The following is a 19,349-nucleotide window of genomic DNA, read 5'->3' as shown; positions in this document are numbered from 1 at the left end:
TTATGTTGATTAGGATTTTATGTAAACACATCGCAATGAGTAGTTTAGATTAAAATCACGCGAATGTAAACATTTGCTTTTGCCTAAAAGTAATAGAATAACCTCTCATCAAAGAATTATAGTATATTTGCCTTTTCTGTGTGGATTTTCTTTTTGTATTTTTTTTTCGCTATTGATGCTTTATTTTATATTAACACATTTGTATTCATTTCACACTTTGTAAATGAAATAAGGATCTTACTGCGTACTCTATAGTTTTATCTCATGATAAGAATAGTTTCTGAAATATCTGACCACACTAAGTTACATTTTTATTCACATATTTAATGTTCACAAACATTATAACGGTTGCAGCTGTCAACTTGATGAGATTTCGCGATGTCTAAATGCCTTATTTAGTGTTCAGCACAAAATTAAATAATGGAGTATCTGTGCTCTGTCTACCGCTGGTATCAAAACCCAATTTTAGGTGTTATAAGCCTTCTGATTTACTACTGAGTCACCGAGGACCTAACTAACTTTCATTGGTAATTATTTTCAAGTGATTAGGGGCCAAGTTTCCATTCTGCTTATGTTTCAACAACGTCGTGAAATATTAATGCATTTGTTTCATTCTTTCCTTTGTATTACATTGCTTAATTAATGTTGTGCGTGTTTTGGCCAATTGCGACAAGTCTTTCATGAACTATATACAATAACCACTGAGTTACTCCCCTCTTTGTAAAGATCCTTTGGTAGAAAAGGTATTAATTAAGATACTCGTGGTACTAATAAGCTCTTGCTTTGTGAAAGAAGTGCATATCTTTTGATGTACTTCATGTGGAAAGAAAGATGACGTTTCCATTATTTATCCATTAAATTATCTGGAATACTCTTGAACTATATGATTAAAATCATGTCAAACTTTTCAGTAAGATGATTATGCTTTTCTTTTTACTCTTCTGAATGACAAATGTAAATATGTTTGTATTTTTCACACATGGATTATAGTTTTGACTGCTGGATCGCCACCAAGCCAGACGGAGCTCGGTGAAACAAATGACAGTCATACTGACCCTGATCATATCGTCAATCACGAGATCGAACGAGATTCCAGTTTGGAGCGGAAGACGAATGGACTGTTTAATGTAAATTCTCTTTCCCATGGCACAGGAACACTACTCAATAACACTTCGGCCAATGAATTTTCTGGGTCACTGGGGAGTAACAACAGTTCCATCTCCGACTGTCTTAGCAAATCAAAGACATGTGTCAATAATAATAATAACCACAATGACAATAAAACCACAAGTGGAAGTGAGAGCAGCCCAAATAGCAATACTAACTCCACTTTACAAAATAACGGATCGCAGCAGAATGATGAAAACACACCAGGAAGCAAACGACGTGGTCCTCGCACGACTATTAAAGCGAAACAGCTGGAAACTTTAAAAGCTGCTTTTGCAGCTACGCCTAAACCTACACGTCATATCCGAGAGCAGCTGGCTCAGGAAACAGGACTGAACATGCGAGTAATACAGGTAAGACTTAGATACATAAAACGATCGTAATTTACTGCAATTGAAAGTATAATGGCTGATACGTTTTTGTTTTGTTAATTTTCAAAGTATAGTCCGTGCAAAAATTTTTTAGGAAAGCTACGTACTACCAACGTTAAGGTTCACGCACATTAAACTATCTCTAAAAAGAATAATAAAAAAAACAAGAAATGCTATAACGACATAAACTTCAATTAAAATGGTAATAAGGCTAGTTCGAAAGCTTTGGTTTAAAATTAATATATACGTATGTCATTGTTATTTTGAGACGTGGATGTTTTTGCGAATGGTTTGATTAAAAAACAAACAATAATAAATATAGTTTCGTCGCTAGTGAATGTGTGTTCATAGTTAGGTACACAATTTTATCAGAGAATGGCTTACTTTTTTCGTAGTTAAACTTACAACTGCGCTTAGAGATATTCGATGCAAAAAAAGTATCCTAAAACTTAAATTATGATACGGAACCTGGGAAGGGACATGAAGAGGAAAATAACTGAATTATGTCGTGCGCACTATTTATTATCCTGTGCTGACGACTTATTATTTCTATCTCTTGCTCAAGACTTATTATATAACTTTATCTCGTGCTCACAAGATATTATATTGAGCGCACAGATTATTATCTCGAGAGCAGGGGATAAATAAGTAGTGCGCGCGGCATAATATTTTTCTCTTACATGTCCCTTCCTGGGCTATGTATTTAATCGTTTTGCATTCATCCACTTTTGTTATAACAGCTTCATGCCAGACTCATGAGTGCACAAAGTTCAATGCAATATATCGCATACACATAGTATTAAGGCTATGATAAAATTGATTCATTTACTTAAACACTTTATATCTGTTGCTTATCGATATTTTATAAATGTATTTAACTATTTTAATTATATAAGCATAGACAGGTAGATGAGAAGCGATAAATACATTCTTAAAAACAAAAAAAGAACAGATTTTAGGAAATAAATTTCAAATAAAAGTAAGCAGACGAGGAATAATAAATTTCAATTATGGATAAAATGATGTCATTGTTGCAAAATAGTGTAAGTTCTTTTTCTTTTGTTTTTTTCTTCAAAAGGATAACGCAGAAAATAAGAGAACGATCTGGAATAAAATGACGCCAGAACCAAAACATTGTTCTATAATATTAACAAGATTGTTCCCAAACATAAAATATTTTACTCATTTTGACTCGCCTTATACTAAATAACAACAAACAAACAAATGAGGTTAGTTTTGCAGGGACATATATTGATGCAAAGATTAATAATGTCGTTTGAAAGACTTTGTTATAGTTTCATTCATGCAATTTTAAAAATGTTTGTTGGACTCCAGTGGTTAAGTAAACAATGGAATTTTAAGAAAGTTCGTTTATTTACTTATTTATTTGCTATTTTATATGAACCGAGCGTTGTTGAGTGGTCAGAGCGTGCCAGACTATGAATCTGTGATTCCATCGCTTGTATCCCATTACCGAATAAAAAAACAACAACAACAAATTTTGAGACCGTGGGTGCGTTATGAGGATAACGGTCAAATCCCACTTTCTGGTCAGACAAGTGTGTCCCAAGGGTTGGCTGTAGGTGTTGTAGATTTGCTTCCTGTCCTCTAGTCTGTCAGTTCAAAAGTATGACAAGTGTATCCCAAGAGTTGGCTGTAGGTGTTGTAGATTAGCTTCCTTTCCTCTAGTCTGTCAGTTTAAAAGTATGACAAGTGTATCCCAAGAGTTGGCTGTAGGTGTTGTAGATTAGCTTCCTTCCCTCTGGTCTATCAGTTATAAAGTAAAACAACTGTATTCCAAGAATTGGCTGTAGGTGTTGTACATTAGCTTCCTTCCCTTTAGTCTATCAGTTCAAAAATAGGAACGACTAATTCAAATAGTTCTTGAGTTGCTTTGCGCGAACATCCGAAAACAAAACAAACTATTATGTGTACCTTTACAATAAAACACAGGACTATTATGCCTTTAAACCATTGTCATCAAAACAAGATTGAAAACCAAATAAAACATCTCGACGTTTTGCATCCGTCAGTGTTCTTTATTTACATAGATTTAACATGTGAACAAAAGATTTCATATAGAATAAGTTGTGCAGATTCGCTGAATATGAAATATAATTAATGTTGAATTTTTTCCCCTGGTTTTATATAGATACCAACAATCCGTTCTTACCGCTAATATTGTAAACAAATATCAAGGATAACAAGAGTGAACATTTTCATAGTTTTCTTCGTTTTATATAGATATCAATAGCCAAGAATAAATGCTGGATTTTTCTTCATTTTATGTAAATAATAACAATCCGCTCTCACTGTTATACTATAATGAGCCTTTTGATGGAATATATATATATATATATATTGTATAAAGCAACAGCTCCTTATCACGTCACAAACAATTTTACGAAAATGAAAATTAGAAGTAACTGATTTTACAAAAGAACGTTGGGTTTTCCTCAGTTATATTCCATATTTAATATCTATTTGGATAAACCATGCTATTTAACAAAACTCAGAGTAATTTGAAACCAGATAAATATGCTTGAATTAAGCGAACTTGAAAGAAAATCCTCAAATTTGCAATGTTACTAAAAACGTTTACCAGAAATACATGTTAGAAATATTGCTTCCCAAGTCCCCCGGTGGGACAGCGTTAAGTCTACGGATTTATAACGTTACAATCAGGGGGTTCGATTCCTCTCTGTGGATACACTGGTTCCCATAGCGAATATTTAAAAATTTAATGGAAAGCCAAGAAAAGTGTCTCAATTGTATGATATGATCAAGCTACAATCGTCATATAAGCCATGGAGACGTGAGTGTAAGTCCCTGGATAACAAAATCTTGAAAGAATATATATATATTTATAAGAGAAAACAAGATATGACAATCTTTTCAAAAGTCCTTCACAAGAATAATTTCACCCATTTAAAAAAAAAGCAAAGTGGGTCGCTAAAAACGCTTAGAAATAGTAAAAACTGAGATCGAACGCTTTCGAATAGTGGATTTTGTATAAAATAATGTGATATTTTGACGTTGCAACTCTACTTCCCGTTATCTGTTAATTTTGGGACCCTTCACATAAAAACCAAAAAACAAAACAGTTCGTTCCATGTTAAATGTATGTTAAGGCAACCATCCAAGTAAAAAAACATTTCATGCTGTCATGTTATGGCTAAATGGGTACACTGAAATATAGTTATTAGAAAGACAGTTTTAAATTTGTTTTAAACCGCGATGACAGAAGAAACTCGATAACCATACTCGAATATATATATATACAAAGGTTGTTCAGAAAGGAACAGGATATTCTTTCCCATAAACTTGGTATGAATATATGTTTTGCATTCACGAGTAATCGTTTTACTATGTCAGTGTTATTACTCTGCTAAAAAGATATTTTGCTGGAAGGCGAGAGATAATGGCAGCTAGTTGTGTAACGGCTGCAACTGAGAAATTTGGACGACTCTCCTTCTCCATCCCAAACATGATCTTGGCCTAATACCCTGTAACCCCCCTCTTTGTTTTTGTTATTTCAAGAGCGTCTTCTCGAAGCCACTTCCATATAACTCCTGTACTTAAAACAGCTGCACGCAATTGGATTCTTAATACCACAACTACATTTTTCAGAAATGGTATAACGAAGCTTATCTAACGATAAAGAATCTACATATATGTTGAAAAGCGTTGTTTGCTTACTATTGGTGATTGGTGTGTGTTCGATATTTGTAATCTTTTATGGTTGGCTTATAGAAAATACAATTCCAATTCTTTCTTAACATCTCCAAGATTATTATTATCTATCAAGTGTTTATCTCTTCATTTAAACTTTACAGACTCTTCTCAGCGTTAAATATACATGAGTAGACTATGTACAAAATTTATTAGTTAAACAACATGCTGACATAGTAAAGGTTTGAAACATATTGACCAATAATATAATTAATACGAAATGATAATTTTAGCTAAATAGTTATATTTGATTATCAAAATAACTTTTGATAAATCTTAAGTCGTATCTCTATACGTCATAAATAAGCGTCTCAAATTAATTTCTTAGCCTTTACTCTTTTCTTACAATAAAAAATATTTATATACTCGACTCTGTTGAAGCAGGTTTATTGAAAACTTTTAGCTCTTGGTAAGACGTGGATTGAAAATAACACGGTCGTCGCTCTAGCTTTACCGCCAGGAAATACACCCGTCATTAGGACATGGTGCCAATTACATGTTAGGTGAAAATGACGCATATCTATTCTGAGGACTGACAATTACACAAAGCGTGTTAGCACTCAAGTGTGGCAGTAAAACCCTGTCGGTTTATCCAGCTTCTCAATCCCGAATATGAGGTTACAAGCTGCGACTTTCTATTACACAGGTGTGACTTATGGGTTATTATATTTACATCACAAAAATTGATGTTTTGTATGAAGACGATCTGTGCTTACGTTAAACTGGCCATTGATGTGTTCACACTTAATCGGGAAAAGAAATATTGTAACACACATGGCTTGCATTCCATTGTATGCTAAAATGTTCATACGAAGTTATAAGAACGCTTTTCTTATCCTAACCTTCATCTATTGATATACAGTACTTATATATTAACCACTCCTGGAAGAAACAAAACGAACATTTACCATATTAACAAATAACAATCCCCATAGAAAATTGTTATGAATTGTTGTTCACGCAAGAAAAAGTCTATATCTGGTCAATAGCTCACACACACAACGAACGTCATTTCTATATCTCTAATGCACTCATTATTATAAGCAGTTAAACTTGTGTTATAGTCAACATAAGAAATACAAAACGCGCATTTTTATATTTTCAATAGCCTCTATTCAAGAGATTTAAAAGTTTGTTAACATTATTGGCAAGTACAGTTCTAATTAAAAGAATGGTGACAATCATCTATGTGATTGGATCATGCTGGAAGGTTTGACTTGTGTCAGAAAACGACATAGATGCCGAAGTTCGGGGGACAAAAAACTTTAATTCTATAGATCAGCCGTTCTTATTCTGTGGTCCGTGGGCTTCCTTCAGGCAATTTGTGGAAAGGTTGCATAATTATGGAAAGGAAGCGCCGACATATTGTATAGATACAATTGTAGTCCACCGAGATAAAAGAAATTCAAGTGGTCCGGAAAGAAAAAAATTTGAGAACCACTGCTATAGATCCTACATTTATCCTTCTCTCTTCACCTTGAATGGTTCTCTTTATTAACAACAAGAACCTTATCAACAATCTACACTTGACTGAACATGTAAAAAGACGAGATGCAGCATACATTTCTATCAATAACATAAACACTAGATGTTCTTCGCTAGAGCTGAATGTTTTTCTGTAGTGCTCATGTGATCATGCAAAGGTTTAGAACTTAGACCCTGAGCAAATGTGCACCTTTGCAAAGACATGACTCACTTATTACAAAGAAAGTAATAGGAGATAAGGTAAGAAATGGTGGATATTTCAATGGAAAGATCAACAGAAAGTGGTAAATCTGAACATATTTGCACAAATAAATTCTGGTTATGGCACAACAAGTATTCTTTCTAACTTACTCTTCAGTGTTAATTTTTATGCGTGTGTTTAAGAAAACATGTAAATTAATGAATTAATAGTCGCAGTTCGTTGATTAAAAGCAAAGATTTTCAGAGTAGCTGAACAATATATTTTAAAGTATGACTTACATCCAAAAATGGTAAAGATGGTGAAATTCACACAAAAAAACTGTAAATTTTATTTCATTAGTTTGTATATTTATCTTTATTTTAGTCAAACATTTTATTTCGCTGGCTATGATTATTAAAAACAAGATTTATATCAACAACTAACATTGGACTGAACATAAAACATGGATGCAAAGACAAGACATAACTGCAACATACTTCAACTTCTAATTGCAAGATAAGCATTAGCTATGGATCTTTGCTTAACAGCATTGTATCAAGACAAGACTGAATTAAAGTGAGCTGAGAACAAGACTGACACTGATATCATACAAAAATAAAACGTTGCTTTTTTTTCCAACTTCCATTAATCAAACATTATTTCAGAATGATAATTTATGTTCCCATGGGAATGTCGAACTAGCGCCAAATAAGTTTATCTTATGATTAGTACGGCCCAATAAACAAATGAGAACAGATAGACAGTCTAAAAATGGCGGCAACTAGAAAAATGTAACACTTCTCAAGTACATGGCTTAAAACGGATAAGAATTGACTTTCTTAGACAACGTAGGGTCTAAAAAGAAAAATTAGTTTTAATGTTATGAAATTAAATAAAAGGTAGATTGAATATTAAGAATATGACACTAATCAATGTGGAGCTGATTCCTGCTGACATCGTACTTCAAAATGCAAGAATCTTAGAGTTACCATCCATCATTTGATCCTAAAATCCATAAACTTTGAGTCAATTTGTATAAAACAAATTTTTATGCATGTAATATAAGAATCCTCTCAGAAACGCGACCTAATGGCTGTAATGTCGGATTGTAAATCTGAGGGTACATGATTCACGTTCCGTTGTTGCAAAATAGCACTCCGCACTTTGAGTGCATTATAAGAGTGGCGGTCGATTGAAATATTTGATTATAGTAGCCCAAAAGTTGGCAGTGATTACTGTTGACTAGCTGCCTTCCTCTAGTACTCACATTAAAATTAGGAACAGCTAGCGCAGTTAACCCTTGTGTAGCTTTGTGCAAACATACGAATGAAAAACTCTCAGAAATATATTCTGAATTTTTGGCAGAAATTTTATTCACTGAAGTGCATACTCACTGCAAAACGTAATTATTCCTATATTATTAAATCTACCAGTAACCGGTAAAGTATTTAGTATGAATGTTTCAAGTAATTTCTAATTTCATTGATATTATTAATTGACTTCAATGCTCTAGGCAACAATGTGTATGAAACATGTAGTGTGCCACCTTACCATTATGTTTTCTTTTTTGTTTCGTGCACACGTCGGTTTTGTTTTTAGTGTATATATGTTTATACAGAGAACACGCTTGAAAAACGTATACTACCTTCTATACCTAACAAGTTGTTCTAAATTGTGAACTTTTTTTTCAATACATGAAATGAACTTATCTTGCTGATGAACAAACAAACGTGTAAATGTATTTTACTGAATACCCTGAGTACTACTACAGTATAACCAACTTGTAAAAGATTGTGGAACTACGACATTTTTTTTGTTCATAAAACATGACCTAACAGAATAAAAAAAGACATGTTGAAGTCATGTGGTTTAATTCAAATGTGGCTAGCGTTACAAGATTCATGTACAAGAAGGAAAGAAAAATTTACATTGGCGGTATTCATATTATTACTAATTTTGTTTTATCATTGCGTCTCATACTGGTCGAGTTTCTATGGAGTTAAGAACATGTTTTGCATTCAGAAGTCTGAAATAAAGGCTGAGATACACAGTAAAATTAAATAGATTTAAATTCCATTTGTCATCTTAGTGACACAGTGTTCTCTGACACACACAAAATCAGTGAACTGGCGTGTGTATATGTAAAGTGCTATTAGTTTTCATATATGGATGGCTTACTTTCATTGTGTGCTGTTCTGATATTTCCATACTTTATGGAATTTATCTATGTATGTATGGAGTAAATATATGAAGCCTGTCATGTTCATTCATAACGCTCTATGCAGAGTTGTTGCCAGCCCATCAAACCCCACAGCCGGCCGATTCCCACGCCCGTGCGGCGGCGGCGCTTGAGGTAATTTGTGGTCATTGAGACTGAATAGTACGTGTGGAAGTAAAAGGTGGATGGTCGGCTAGAATTGCTCTCTAATTGAGCCACCGAATCATTGTCTCTTGACGGTCTAACGTCCGGGGTGTAGATAGGACTCAGATGATATATGCAGTCTTTAATAAAAGTTGTATATAGCGGTGACACTGCTGATATTCAGATGCTTCTTCTTATGTGAGCTGAATTCTATGATGCCATGATCAGATGACCAGATCTAACTTAAATACAGTTTTTAAACAAGTCGTTCCTCTACAGATATGTAGAATGGGTGGTAACAGAACACTATTGTAACGTTGATGATTTCCATCATGCTCATCTAGTCATATATATATATATATAACATTTAGTCATTCAGTAAAACTATCATAAAACTAACAGCGAAATTATTATTACTAAGGATAAGCTTCAAGTCAAATACAAGTAAATTCAAATAGTTTTATACGATCTTAGTAATGTCTGTTACGCTGCATGACCTAAAGAAGAATTTGTTTTTTTTGTTGTTGTTGTTGTTTTTTGTAGTTAAGACTTACCACTGAGCCACAGGAGAGCCTAAAGAAGAAAAGAATTAACAAAATAATTTTGTCAACTTTCCAATTTTAGGAAGGTTTATTTGTTTTTGCACATCTAGAAGATATGCTGTGAATGTTCAACGAAGCCCATTTTTTTATACGTTTCTGTTTTTCATCGTGAATAAATCTACAGTACGTGGACATTTCAAAATCAGAACACAATTAAAATATTATTGAAATGATTATAGAAGTTACTAAAAACAATAGAACTAAGATCAAGGTGTTAAACAGATAATTTCTGCTGTCGTATATAATAATAAAGAATCTATCAAAGCTACTTAAGGTGGCTGAAGCATCATGGGACGCGAATATTTATGCTCATATTTAACTGGCGCTAAAAATCCTGTAGCCAACGATCGCTTCTCGGTACTAGCGAAAGCAACATATATTCTTCAAAGCTGAAATACTTGGTAAGCATCTATATCCACACTGAACATTATATAATAAACTGTTATTGTTGATATCAGTTGCTACATTGTGGACCTACAATTAGTAGTACAACTTAACCTACTGAATAGCAATTTGTGTGTCTCTTCTGAAAATATTTATAGGGTAATCCCCAAGTTTTCTGGTATTTTTCTATTCTGTATGGCGTCTTTGGGCACTTTAAACAAACCGAATCAAAATTCATCTAATGAAGTGTGTGATAAACCCCTTTTTTTCTAGAATAAAACCACGCGCTACATTTATCTTAATGAAAATATCACCTGATTTGGTTTTCATTTACAAAAAGTTTATATCAAAAGAAAAACCACGGTAACGTGCTATGTACTTTCCTTTCTCACATACCTTATTTTTGGAGAAAATTAACGTAGCCAGTTTTATGCGTTAGAGCCACCTTAACCAGTTATAAACTACCTGGATAGAAAGGAATGTTTCTTCGTGTCTGATGTATAAATTTACTGTCTTTACCTTGTTTTTACACTCTTATACTTTAACTACGTGAATTGAATTTTACTTCCTACAATTTTCACTTATTTTAGAATATTTTTAAGATAAATAAAAAATATGCTTTACATTTAATCATATCGTAACTTCATAAGAATGTAGGTAAGATGCGTTGATGTTTAAACGCATTCGTGCGTAGAAATAATTATTATATTATATATATATGTGTGTGTATTGAATCTATCAATTTCTTGTATGATAAAAACCTGTAAAGAAGGCATAGCTAGAAAATGCATAGCTTCTATAAGAGCAGTATAAGTATAAAAGTACAAACATATATGCATAATTACATATCGATTTTATACTGTGACAGTCATAACGACTTACCTATCTGCTATAATCTATTAAAAAATGGATATAACCAGTAAAAGAAATGATCGTAAATCAATAACCTCACTTAATTTAAAGCAGTTTCTAGAAGTCAGTTATGTTGCTAGTCAGGCTATCAACTCCACCTACTGCAGCTGTCATACGTGTCTTTTTGCTGTGTTTCCCATCCTTATTTGTTATCTTAAAGATTAGAATGACCACACTTCTAAGTTATGGACCATTAGTCCAGTAGTATTTAAACTCTCACAAAATAGACCGTCCGTAAGATATTGAGAAAAATAAAACATATTTAAAAAACTTTGTTGTTGTTGTTGGGCAACCTGCTGAAGAATAAGTAAAGACATGACATGTAGAAAATAAGGATAACAAGGATAACAAATCAATTTCTTCTCTAGTTCCTAGGAGAAAGATATCATTTAAAATCTATAATAATGTTTTAAAAAGTTTAGATCCAATTCAAGTGGATGCAGTAAAAACTTCAAATCTTCCACAATCTACGTGGCTTCAAATTCTTCTAAAAATAAGTTGTAAGCACGATTTTTTACTATAACTGAAGTAGTAACTGATTTGGACAGTATACCAGCAAACAACAAATTTTATAGTTTTTGTACTTTAATTTCTGTTGACACGAAGTACATATCACAAGAAATTAGCTTATCCTGAAAAACTTCCACTGACTCACTCTCACCCTTAAAAACTAGCATAGTCTTAAGTTCATGTGGTCTTGTTCATCATAGATTTTAAACTGATGCATTAAGGAATATATACAAATATATATACCTAAGTTCTTCAGGTAAAGGTTTTAAGTAGGTTTCCAGAAGCTCACATGACCTCCTGGTAGTAAATCAGGATATAATAGCTAAAATGTAGAACCCCTGGTGAGCTAAATGGATATGTATATAATGAGGAAAGGATGTCGGGTGGACATTTTTATTTTACAGCAGTAAGTAAGAAAGAGCATCTTTTCTGAATATGTTATATATTTGAAACAATAAAAACCTATTTGTAATTCCAATAGCATTCTAATTTACTACAATTGTCAGAGTAAACAAATGGTTCCAATCTACTATATGCATACAACATGTAAGCTAACTTTTAGTTCCTTCTTCACATTTATTTGGGTGAGCATGTTATAACACATATACAATTCTAATAGGTTCTAAAGGGTTGTGTTTATGTCACACTTATAACAAAAAAGTCCAACAGATTGTAAATGTTTGTATTTATATCATGCATACAACAAAATAATTTTAACTGATTGTAAAGGGTTACGTTTATATCAACTTAGAATAAAATAATTCCCACACAATTGTAACATGTTTTAAAACACCACAATTATAACATGTTGTAACACGTTGAGTTTATGTCATCCCAACTGCAACCAATTCCGAAATTTTGCAAAGGATTATATTGATACCACCCGTACAATAATATAATTCCAATATGTTGCAAAGATTGTATTGTTACTGTCTCTACAACAATAGTATTCTAGCAGGTTGTAAAGAGTTATGTTGATACCACCACTATAACAACACAGTCCGACACATTGTAAAAGGTTGTGCTATATCATTCCTAAAGCAACACAATTTTGACGTTTTGTTAATATTTGTGTTGTCCCAACTTCTAAAGCAACACAACTCCAGCAGGTTGTAAAATGTTGTGCATATTTCACACCTGCTGCAATAACACATTTTAAGCATAACGCGAAACACTGTGTTCAAATCACCTCTACAGCAAACAATTCTGAAATTAAATGTTTAATTTACCGAATTTCTGATCATTTAAATACGATTTTTGAAAGAACAATTTAGGTATTGTTCATGCTACATAGAGCCAATGGGAGAGGTGTGCGTGATAGGAATGCTGTACGACCTTCAAACGATTGACTTTTCATCTTCGTTTGATATACAATCTGCATATTTCGCTTCATTTTTCAGGAAATCCTGTTTACGTTTTACTGTGAACACTTTTAGTAGTACAATTAAAAAACAGAGGCCATTTTTTTCAGCGTTGCAACAGATTTATTGGTGGATTTCGTAAAGTTATTTCAAAACAAGAATAGCTTATGATGTAATTATAAACAGAAGTTAACATTTCAGGAAGTTTTTGTTGTCTTTTTTTTAACACAAAGCTACTCAATATGCTAGATACATTCTGTCCACTGCGCAGAATCAGACCCCGGATTTTAGCGTTGCAACTTTATAAACTTACCGCTGACCCTCGAGGGATATTTCAGGAAGTAAAAGTAAATTTTTGATAAGTTACTCTATAGGCCATACTTATTTCTTAGAATTTATGTGTGAATACAAAGAAAAATGTGTAATAATGTATCAATCACATTATATTTACCATATCCAGTGTCGACGAAGCCTTTCACCAATATCAGGACTCATCATACATGTTGGGATACGACAAATGTAGTAGTGGTCTAGGCGCTATTTATATCATAATATACCATCTGTATTGACCTGTATAAAAGGCAGTCCGTATTTCTGATGGCATATCAAATTGTGAAGATGTTGGCAGTGTTTCAAAAATAATTACTTGGTTGCTTTTAATACCAGTTATATCAATAAAATATGAAAGTTTAATTTAATTACTTTTGGATAAGAAATTACATTAAGTCAGTCGTTTTGATACACAGATTTATGTTCAAGGTTTAGATATGCACTTAACCCGGCCTAAACACTTTATGACAATTTGTATACTGTTTTGAAACTCGTCTTTTATGTTTCTGGGACGAACAGCTTCTAGTATTTAGAATTATGCCGATACGTCTAGTGACTTGAAGAAGAATTCTTTTAACCCCAAGCTAAAAAGTAACTGTGAGAAAAATGTCGAAAAAGTTTAAGTTATACGAAGTTAAACGTACTCTATAAAAGTGATTTGTATATATTAATATAGTAACGTGTCGCCACAGATATGAGTCGTGTGCCACAGGTGACATGTTTAGCATCTATATATTTGGTTCACAGAAAATTTCCGATCTTTCGAATGAGCAATACCATTATGTGAAGACTTATGCTTGGGAGAATTTGTCACAATCCTTTCTGAAAAAGGATATTATTATGGCGAAACGGCAGAGAGACGCAAAATCCCAAATCTCAATAATGTGCAACAAGTTGATTTCCCAAAGATCTTAAGCCCTCCACTAGTTCAGCTTTAGTTCTGAAGGCTTATAACGCCTATTGTGTAACTTTCTGCTTAACTACAAACAAGCAAACCAAAGATATATAAAGAATAACAAGCTATTGCCTATTTACAATCTTGAGCGACAAGAAAGATAAAGTGAAAAAAACTGTACACAAATTATCTTCCATATGATTGACGCCCGAGTTTTCTTGGATGATTGCCCAAGAAATGTGTTATTTGCAACCGACCAACTTATGCCATATACTTTCCAATATGTTACAGAGAACGTATAAAAAAATCAACTTTGATTGCTGCTGGTTTTACATATAACTTAAGCAAATATACGTCCAGTTACCATAAGAAGTTACCATAAACACCAATTATGCATGAAGAAATTCCTAAGTTGACGACAACATTTCTATAAAGATACTGATGTATAAGCTATTCGGTTCTTTGTAAAGTCACCTGACTGCTATCCATGTTCTTCTATGCATTTTGTGTTAAAAAATTGTCTTGGACGCCGACGCCCACGTGCAATGAAAGACCTTTGGAAAGAATGTCAAAATATGTGTTCTAGATTGACATCGATATTCTTCGTAGAAGCTTGTTACTACAGTGTCAAACATTAGTAAGTAACCATGGTCAATAGAGAGAGAGAGCAAGCTCGAGGATTGAGGAAGTAACAGAAAGATCCATGCTGCCCTTGGAACTACCATTAGAATATGGCAGCAAGGATCTAAAAGTTTGTAATTATAAAGTGCCCTCTGTACTACTAGCACTCATAACCACCTTCCTTGAAGACACTGTTGAAGTAAATTCCGTGGAATGGAAGACAAATATGGCAGCAAGGATCTAAAAGTTTGTAATTATAAAGTGCCCTCTGTACTACTAGCACTCATAACCACCTTCCTTGAAGACACTGTTGAAGTAAATTCCGTGGAAAAGCGTGAAATCTTCGTGGAATGGAAGCCAAATTCCCCAAATATCATGTTTGCCCAGAGCTCCACCACCGAGGAAGAGTGGACGATTTGCCATCAAACATGGGTTGGCAACGAAAAAAACTGCCGGCTCTGTAAAAACTTGCCGAAGTGAAGTTCACTACATGAGAGGGAGTGATGAAATAATACCGCCGCCTTACACTCGTATGCCGGACGGTAGCAGAAGTTCCCAGAACGTTGGCCGCTGCTGAGGTTTGTGCCGCTTGGCTTCCCGCCTTGGGTCTGTCAGGGTCAGACAGTTCGACTGACTTCAGTATTAAGTCGACATTTCTGCCTCCTGTGGTTTGTTCTAATGCTGGTGGTATCTGATATGGAATAGGTTGCACCCACTCAAAAGATGTAGACGAGCAGTATAAAATATTTCGTAGTCTTTAACAGTGAATAACTTTTAAATATCAAAGGAAGAAATATTAACGTTTCGAAAATATACTATTAAACTATGTGTCTAATCATCCATTTATGTATACATATTTACCATCAGTCTTTTGAATTTTATCCATCTTTCTATATATATATATATATATATATATGTCTGTCTCTCTCTCTTTCTATCTATTTGTTCTTTCACAAAGCTGATTATCTGTCTTTCTATTTTATACCTTTTAGTTTCCGAACATGGTATATCGAAATTTCATTACATTTTGTAAAAATGATTTAAAATATCATGTAAGGTTTCAATAAATATGTTATAAAGACGTTCAAGATTAAATGAAAACATTACATTTAAACAATTTAAGAAACGAAACTTTCAATGTGTTGCAATAAAAAAGCAATTTTCTGTTTTGAAAGTTACCAGTATCCCTTCTGAGCTCAATATATATTTTCATTCAAAATACATGCGCTTTGAAGTACCCGACTTTTTCCTGCTTTAATATTCTTTTCATTGGATGCACAAGTTTTTAATTATGTTTATAGTAATTGCTGATTAATGGATAGAACTTTTTGAACTGTATAACATCAGAACATGTTTATGACTTATAGTTTTTCTTGTGGCTCCATCTAGCGATACCAAAAACATTCTGTAAAAGTTTCGAAATGCGTAGTATGCGTTATTCATCATTTTGTTTTGAACTTGTGATCGATAGAATTTTGCTGTTACGGTTAGGCAATAGGTAACTTCACTGTTTGATAAATTATCATTTTACCTTTCTCTAAGATGATTGTATTCGAATAAGTTTCAATATTAGATCTCAGAAAACTTTTCTTCCGAAAAAATAGTCTTACTAAGTCACAATTTTTACAATTTTGGGACAGTTTCGTCGTGTGTAATAGTGGGGGCGATAGAGAAATAGCGACCCGTTTTAACTGTTATAGTTATATATGTGTTGCTGGTTAAGATAAAAACGCGTTTCTTTATTTTGTATAACAGACTGCAATGAAATTATTTGATGCATCAAATGTGAATACGAAAAGTGATCATATTTTCCTTTTACTTAACACCGATTAGGCTACGTTCATTTCAATATTTCGGTAAATGCAACTAGACGACTCTATTACCATGATGTTGAAATGCCAAGAAACAGTTGTGATAGTTCTCAAAAGTTTTCACCCAACTAATCAAAATTTGCTTGATGTTGTGTTGGTTGATAGTAAACAAATGTAATTTTAGGTTACTTTGGTCGGTAAAAAAAGGTACTTATATTTTATGTTGGATGACAGGAACATAACTCTATATGATGTGTTATTGGTCTACAGAAATGTAATTGTCTGTGGTGTTATGTTGGATAGTAGAAACTACTACATCCTGATGTCAGATTAGATAATAGAATATTAAATATCTTTAATGATAGATTGGATGATAGAAACTAGGATATTATGTTACGTTGAATGATGGGAACTTAGGTATTTTTGGAGATATGTTGAGAAGAAGAAACATTTTTTTTTATCTTGGGTATCATATCGTGGTAGGAACTTTTGTATGATGGGTGCTATTATTATGAGTGCTATATTGAATTATTTAACTTGTCTATGATTATATTTTATGTCAAGCTGGACGATAGAAACTTTAACTCCTAGCGCTGTTTGGAATTTTGGAAATTTTCCGTGGGAAGTGCCAACTTTTTTCTGTGACACTTTTTAAAAATAAACATAACGGCTGTTCATTTCATACTTCTTTTTACGCGGAATCTCGTTATTCAAGACATGTTCTATATTCCAATAAATCTAGTCTGAAAAAACAACATATGTTGCAAACGTAATTTTAAGTAGTTGGTCGTTCATTTCTCTCGCTTGCAAATATTCTTTAGTAAATTGCTTATGAGTTTAGTTTTTCATACATCTTTATCTGATGTTGTTGTTTTTTTGCAAAAAAATTATATGAAACAAAATCAAATTAAATCAGATGTAAAAAACGAAGAGATCTTTTACTAATATTTCTCTACATCCAGTATAATGTTCAATAATAGTGTATGGATAATAACGTTTGTATATCTATAGTGTATATAAAACACTTTATCAGTTTTTGTTTGCTACCTGCGGCACGCATCATTCTATATCAATGTAGGTTGTTTTCGCTACATGTAATGACATATAAAACATATAAAAGAAGTAGGTGAATCTAGTTGCAACCTGCAAGTGTGTCCTTTACACACATACAAACACACGCTTGCGTGTAAGGTGAAATAAAGGCTTATTGTGATACTGAGTAGTTATATACAGTATTTGTGATTGGTTCCTTATAAAATCACAAGAGATGCTTTTATTTCATAGGATTTCATACTTAATTAAACGAAATCTCTTCTAGAAATGCGCTTTTTTTTAAATTAGTGCTTAATACATTTCTGATTGAAGAGAGCTCCGATTCATCTTTTTCTCATGATTATGTTAGAAAAGACAGTTGGGAGTTTTTGATGTGTAACATACATGTAAAAATAAACACCTACTCTATGTGTAATGTGTGGACGTATGAGTTTTATTAAAGGTGTAAATCCAGAATTTTTAATAAAACCTTACCCTTAAATCAAAGACGGATATTGATTTGTTTTTCAGCTAGATTTGCGGAGATATCCCTAATTCAAAACTACTGGCCAGAGTGATAGCAATCAGATAAAAACATTCGCCGCCTGTGCGGCTACTTTTAGACGAATAGCAAAATTTATTGTCACAGTTATAACACCCCCAACCCCACACCTAAAGATGCTGAGTGTATTCAGCAGTGTATTACAGCTTGAAACTTTGACATTCTAATTCCAAGCACGGTACATTAACCACTATGCCACAGCCTTATTTTAACAAGTAAAAATAACACATTTGTACTTTTATATTCAAAATCTTGTAGAGAAAGTTGAGCTTGTATTGATTTTATAGTTCGAATTTCAACCAGCAAAAAAAAAGAAGCTTATAAAAACAACAATGTATCTATTTTAAGCTAAATAATACGTTTAAGTGTTATGCTAGTTTTAAGCCAGTTGACATTGAACTGCATTACAAACAAATTAGCTTCGTTCTCCCGTTACCCCAAAGTACTGTAAATTTATCCAATCTTTGTTCGATATTGGACTCGAAGGTAAAAATAGTTCGGTTAGTCTTTGCTCGCGAACAATTAGTACAGAGGAGACTACACGTCATGAGTAAACTCTGAAGGTTTTAATGCCAGCATTCACGTTTAAAGATATATATAAAAGTTATGTTCTAAAGGTTCGGGCATGGGTATTTGTGCGTTAAAACAAAATACCAGCTATTCTCTCATTCATGTACATTATATCATACATATATCATATGCGATGACGAGGAACCCACTTTGAGACTAATAATGGTTGTAGACGACTTGAATGGGTAATGAAGAAAAACTTTAATGTTAGTTTAACACAACAGCAAATGTACAACGTTTCGACAAGGTTTTGTCATCATCAGGTACCAGCAATATCTTAGCAAATAGAAAAGATAAGAGGTTCTTATTTTATATTCTAGCTTGTCAATATTGGTAATTTGATTTCCTAATTCATACAAAACTATAGACTTAGTATTTTGACATCACAAACATCTGATGATGACAAAACCTTGTCGAAACGTTGTACATTTGCTGTTGTGTTAAATTTGTATTAAAGTTTT

General features: G+C 33.0%; 1 protein-coding gene across 1 annotated transcript in view; it reads left to right on the top strand.

The window, feature by feature from the left end:
* The window catches only part of LOC106471184 (LIM/homeobox protein Lhx1-like), a 121,465-nt gene that overhangs the window by 46,706 nt on the left and 55,410 nt on the right, over positions 1-19,349 (top strand). The window contains exon 3 of the mRNA XM_022402205.1: positions 991-1,520. Within this exon, the coding sequence (XP_022257913.1) occupies positions 991-1,520 (530 nt within the window). The remainder of the gene's footprint in view (positions 1-990; positions 1,521-19,349) is intronic.

This window comes from Limulus polyphemus, unplaced genomic scaffold (assembly GCF_000517525.1).
Source record: "Limulus polyphemus unplaced genomic scaffold, Limulus_polyphemus-2.1.2 Scaffold4, whole genome shotgun sequence".
Classification (NCBI taxonomy): Eukaryota; Metazoa; Arthropoda; class Merostomata; order Xiphosura; family Limulidae; genus Limulus; species Limulus polyphemus.
The sequence above is the reverse complement of the archived record's forward strand: the minus strand, read 5'-3'. Positions and strand labels throughout refer to the sequence as shown.